Genomic DNA, 5,367 nt, shown 5'->3' on the forward strand with positions numbered 1-5,367 from the left:
ATCCAAGCTGAATTCTTGAGCCCTTAATCCTACTGCACTCACTTTTATCATACCCCTACATGTTCTCCTCACCTACTTAGTCTGGCCTGGTGTAGGCCCCTTCCCTAATTCGAGGGTTCTTCCTTTCCTTTCCCGGAGATAGCATGGTGTAGTAGAACTTCTGGTCAGAAGTCTTGGCTCTGCCCTCTACTAGCTATGCAATCTTGGGTAAGTCATAAAACCTCCTGGGGTCTCATTTTCTCACCTATAAAATGTGAATAATAATAACTAACATATGTAACATTTAAAAATTTTCAAAGCCCTTTCTATAAGTCATCTCATTTGATCCTCAAAGTAATCCTGGGGTGGTGGTTATTATCCCCATAGAGGTTAAGTGACTTACCCAGGGTCACACAGCTAAAGTGTTTGAGACAGAATTCAAGATCTGATCTTCCTGACTCCAGGGACAACATTCTATCTACTGTGTCACCAGGCTGCATATTTAATAAGAATGATATGAATCCAGAGCCCTCTAAACCTTAGGATATTATATTACTCTGAATTGCTATTCTCCAGGTACATTGCCTTCTACCCTCTTAACATCAAACCCAACTCTCCACCTTAGTTTTGTCCCTTCTGGTTTTAACATCCCCAGATTAGTCCTCTCCTTCAAGTTGGCTAACCACAATTCCAAAGGAACAAAAATGAAGCATTCTACTCCCCTCCTGACTGAGAGGCAATGGGCTCAAGGTGCAGAATAAGGCACCTAATTTGACCCAGCAATACCACTGCTAGGTCTATACTCCCAAGAGATCAAAGAAAGAAGAAAGGGGTCCATAAGCACAAAAACATTTGTAGGATGCCAGCCACCTCATAACAAGAAGGCAATTGGACATGGCCAAATGGAAATTTGTTTTGTTTTACAATGCATATTTGTTATAAGGGTTGCATTTTTTTTTCCTTTTTTTTCCCCTCAAGGAGTGAGGATATGAGAGGTGGAAGGGAGAGAAAATAGATTTTTGTTAATTGAACAAAATAAATTTAAATTAAATAAAGAAAGTTACAAGTCTGATTTGTTATATGTTTAAAAGGAAAAGCAAACTACAGTATGCAATATGAAATATGTAGTTTCATTTACAACTCTTTTTCTGTTTTACTTTTAGTATGAGAGTGCTCATCTTAGCTGGTTGTTATTGTTCAGAATAAAAATAAATAAAATTTTGAAAGTTGATTTCCCCTTAAGTTCACCTACTTACAGTTCACCTTATCACTCTTCCTGCTCTTCGACCTACACTGATTTTCAGCAGTGAGTACAATAAAAATTTTCAGTTTCTGTTTTTCCCTCTCCCAGACTAAAATCTCTTTTTCCACATCCTTTTTTAAAAGTCTTTCTCTGTGTGTGTGTCTTCTCTCTCTGTTTCTCTGCCTCTGTCTCTCTGTATCTCTCTGTCTCTGTCTCTGTCTCTCTCTGTCTCTCTGTCTCTCTCTCTCTCTCTCTCTCTCTCTCTATCTCTATCTCTCTCTCTCTCTCTGTCTCTCTCTCCTCTCCACCTCTGAAGCCACATGTTCAAAGGACAAAATAGACTCTGCCCACCAAAGCTCACTTGCTCAAATCTTTTCTCCAATCCCAAGAAATAAAATGATCCCAAAACTACAAATCCCTGCATGCTGTGTTACCTGGGGAGCATCAAGATAGCTGCTATGGGTCACAATGTATTCTGGGAATTGTAGTCTATCCATATCATCCTGTTTCCTGTTAAAGTGATTGTAGGTCTTCCCCCATGGGCAGGTTCCAATTCACCCTACCGTTGCTTCTATCTGCTGACCTTCTGCTCCCTTGAGACCACATGCGTCAGAGGCTGATGGGGTGGTGGTGTAGGGGAAGCTTCCTGCTTCTTTGTGTCCCCACCTTGATTCACAGGAGGTGGGGGGGTGGGGGAGTGCCAGGAAACTGGGGCTGGGAAGGGAAGGTGGGGTTTCCCTAAACCTAACTCAAGGGGCAGCATCCTTGAATGATTCTATGTCCCCAGATTAAGTCAAGGACCCTTAAGTTTCCATAATGCTACAGTACCTAAAATAGTCAATTTGAGCAAGGTAAGTAAAGATAATGATCCCGGATCTCAAGTCCCTCCCATCACCCTCATTCTATTTTATTTAATGCTAACCATTGTGCTCAGATCAACATCTTTGAACCTCTGTTTAATCAGGGCTGGAAAAAAAAAAAGTAATATACACATGAAGGGGCAAGTATCGGGTAGTGAACTAAACCCTGGCTCTGGAGGTCAGTCCTTGTACTGTTTCTCCATGTATGATTTTGGCCATATTACTTAACCACTCTGGGTCTCAGTAAATTGAGGGTGTTGGATTAGATTATCTTCAAGTTTCCTCCTGAATTTTTCAACCCTATTTTCCTAAGCTTATGTCAAAACTTGATTTCCATGTTCAAGGTCAGGAACTTGGTTATCTGATTCCTATTCCGGAACTAGGTCTATCTTTAAGTCCCAGGGTCCTAGCTCTGACTCACCTTTCTACTCCGCACCACCCCCACCAGCACCACCACAACACATCACCCTCTTGCTATGCTCAGTCCTTGTTGCAGTTCCCAAGGCCAGGACACCTGGGTTCCCACTTACCAGCCACCAAGACTTACAGGCTACAAACGGAACCTCAGTGTCCGGGTCCCCCACCCCTCACGGAGGGTGTGGGGCCTGTGGCCTTTACTGCCTCCCAGCTGAGCTGTTCCTGTCCCATTGTGTATGGGGGCGGGGGTGGGGCGAGGACCTAGCTGCCAACCCCCAGTTCCCCCCCAGGCCAGTCCCCTCCCCTCTATCCCCCTCCCCTCTCTGTTTCCTAAGGAAAAGGCCGGTCCTTAGTTCAGAGCTGCCTAGTCGCAGAGCAGCCAACATGGGCAATTTGAAGAGTGTGGGTCAGGAGCCTGGTCCGCCCTGTGGACTGGGCCTGGGGCTGGGGCTGGGACTATGCAGCAAACAGAGTGGTACACCAGGACCTGAGAACGGGGGTCCAGCTGTGGCTGACATCAGGTGAGGGCCATGTACAATGTGGTGCAGGGGAGCGATAGTGGGGTTAAGGGGGACCACTGTTGGGCTGGGGGTGCTGGGAATTTGGGAGCTACCCTGTCAGGGACAGATCCGGGACTTAAGGACAAGGGAGACGAATATGCTCACGGACTGGAAAGCCAGGAAGGCTGGAAAACAGGTTAGTGAAAGAATAAGGGTTTTATAATATCCAAAGGGATGAACATTACAAAAAGGGAGCACCGAGTCCTGAGGAAAGATTAGGAAATCAGCAGAGAGGCTAGGAAGGAGCCTAGAGATTTCCAAAATCTGTTGAGGAGAGAAGGGGAGAGGTTAGAGTGCTAGGGTAATAGAGCTGGTAAATTGTTGGGGGTTGGAGCACACTTCTCTTCCATTCTCCCCACCAGCAAGCAAGACCCTGTTCACCTAGCCAGGTGTCCTTCTCCCCAGAAGATACACCTGACAGTTACTTTCTCCAGGCTCTTCCTAAGATGATCATTCTGGAGCAAGAAACCCTGATTTGGCCACAGGAGACTTCCAGACCCAATTCTTTAATCTAAGGGTTCTTAACCATTTTGTAGCCTGGACCTCTACAGCAGTCTGGTGAAACCTGTAGACCCCATCTCAGAATAATGTTTTTAAATAATTGAAGGAAATGTTCAATTTTACCTAGAGGTTAGTGAAAATAAAGATAAATTCACAGACCCACCTGAAATCTATTCTCAGACCCCAGATTAAGAACCCCTACTCTAGTCTTATCTGTAGTAGCAGCTCCTGGTTCCATCACTGGGAAATAAATCCGTGATAGTGGGGGGGGGGAGATCTGGTGGGGGAGTCACCAAGAGAGAAGGCACCAGGAGACTGCATATACCCAAGAAGAAAGATGTTAGACTTGCAGGCAAAAATGGCGAGTTTGGAGGCAAAGGAGCAATGGAACTGAGACACAGGGGTACAGTCATCCCTGATCCAAAGGAGCAGCCCAGAGCTGCCTGGGCCCCCTCCCTTCCTCCCCCACAGTGGCAGCTCTGGGAGGAAATGATAACGCTCCAGAGGCTTCCCTTCACACGATCTCCAGTCCTAAACTAGCCTTTAGTAGCCCCTGATGAGGAAGGGGTCCAAGCAGGAATCTGGGAAATCTGGGCAGAAGAATCCTGGCTGGAGATAGCACAACAAGGACCTCCATCCAGTCCCCCTGAGATTTTTGTTCCATCCCTGAGCACTAAGGTTAGTTCCTAGTGCTAAGTGATAGGATCCTAGGGCCATGAGAACAGGCCCCTGCAGAGGGTATTGTGGGTGAGGCAAAACTCAGTTTTCAACTTCAGGACCGTCTAAGACTTGACCCTAAATTGAGAGAGTCCTAGGCAAAGTCATAACTAGGATTTCTGGTACCTGGAGTAAAAAGAGGTCAGAGGGAGGCAGGAAGAGACAGTTCTTCCCATTTGGAATGCAGTTAAGCAGAGAAAAGGAGATGCCTTTTATCCAGAAAGTCCAGCTTGAGCCCCCAGGGACCGCCAAAGATAACTCCATAGATGCTAGTTGGGAGTATGGCAAGGGAGGAAGGCAGACACTGAGAAAGGAGCATCATGGAATGGGACCCTTGAGGGTAATGGTCCAGGGCTCAGTGAAACATTCAGAGAATTTCAAGTATCTCTTCAGCAGGATTCATGTCCCTTGTCAGCTATCCTCAGTGCCCTGGGACAAAGCTCCAGTTCCTCTGCCTTAGTTATAGCTCTAGTCCTAGGGATAGATTTTTGAGGGAGTTAAGAAAAGTCCAGAACAGCCATGACTCCACCCTTGACTCCTCAACAGCCCTCCGGTAGCCCGGCCACCTGAGGGGCCCAAATTCTCAAGGATAAAGAACTGGGAAGTAGGAAGCATCACATATGACACCCTGAGTGCCCAAGCCCAGCAGGTAAGCTCCTTGGAACTTCCCCCTCCTCCGACCTTGCTCTTTTTCTCCTGAAAGTAGAAAACCACTTACAAAGGAGGCCTTTAATCTTTTACAAAGAGGACCATTTAGAAAATAGTCCCCAGTACCTACCAACCATTCTTCCCCCAGATATGACTCAGATTCCCAAACCCAACACTAATCCCAAACACCCCACTCACCACTCCCTGTCAATACCTCAACCCTTCCAACTGCTTAAGGGAGAAAATCCTGGAGTATGAGTCACAATATGTCAGAGTTCTAGCTCCTGTTCTGCAAAGTAATTGACTGGCTCAGAGTGCCTGTCAAATACAGAAAATAATTACTGTCCCCACCTAACACATATGGGTACTGTTATATAGACAGAAGGACAGATAGATAGATAAATAGATAGATGATAGATAGACAGACAGACAGACAGACAGA

The 5,367-nt window shown here is 46.0% G+C and overlaps 1 protein-coding gene across 1 annotated transcript in view; it reads left to right on the top strand.

Moving 5' to 3' along the window:
• Positions 1–2,856: 2,856 nt before the first annotated feature.
• The window catches only part of NOS3 (nitric oxide synthase 3), a 23,808-nt gene continuing 21,297 nt past the window's right edge, over positions 2,857–5,367 (top strand). Inside the window, exons 1-2 of the mRNA XM_069083704.1 lie at positions 2,857–3,020; positions 4,824–4,926. Coding sequence (XP_068939805.1) covers positions 2,884–3,020; positions 4,824–4,926 — 240 coding nt within the window. The 5' untranslated portion in view covers positions 2,857–2,883. The remainder of the gene's footprint in view (positions 3,021–4,823; positions 4,927–5,367) is intronic.

The sequence above is a fragment of the Petaurus breviceps genome, unplaced genomic scaffold, assembly GCF_028583685.1.
Source record: "Petaurus breviceps papuanus isolate PSGF00001 unplaced genomic scaffold, PetGlider_PUasm1.0 115, whole genome shotgun sequence".
In the NCBI taxonomy this organism is placed as follows: Eukaryota; Metazoa; Chordata; class Mammalia; order Diprotodontia; family Petauridae; genus Petaurus; species Petaurus breviceps.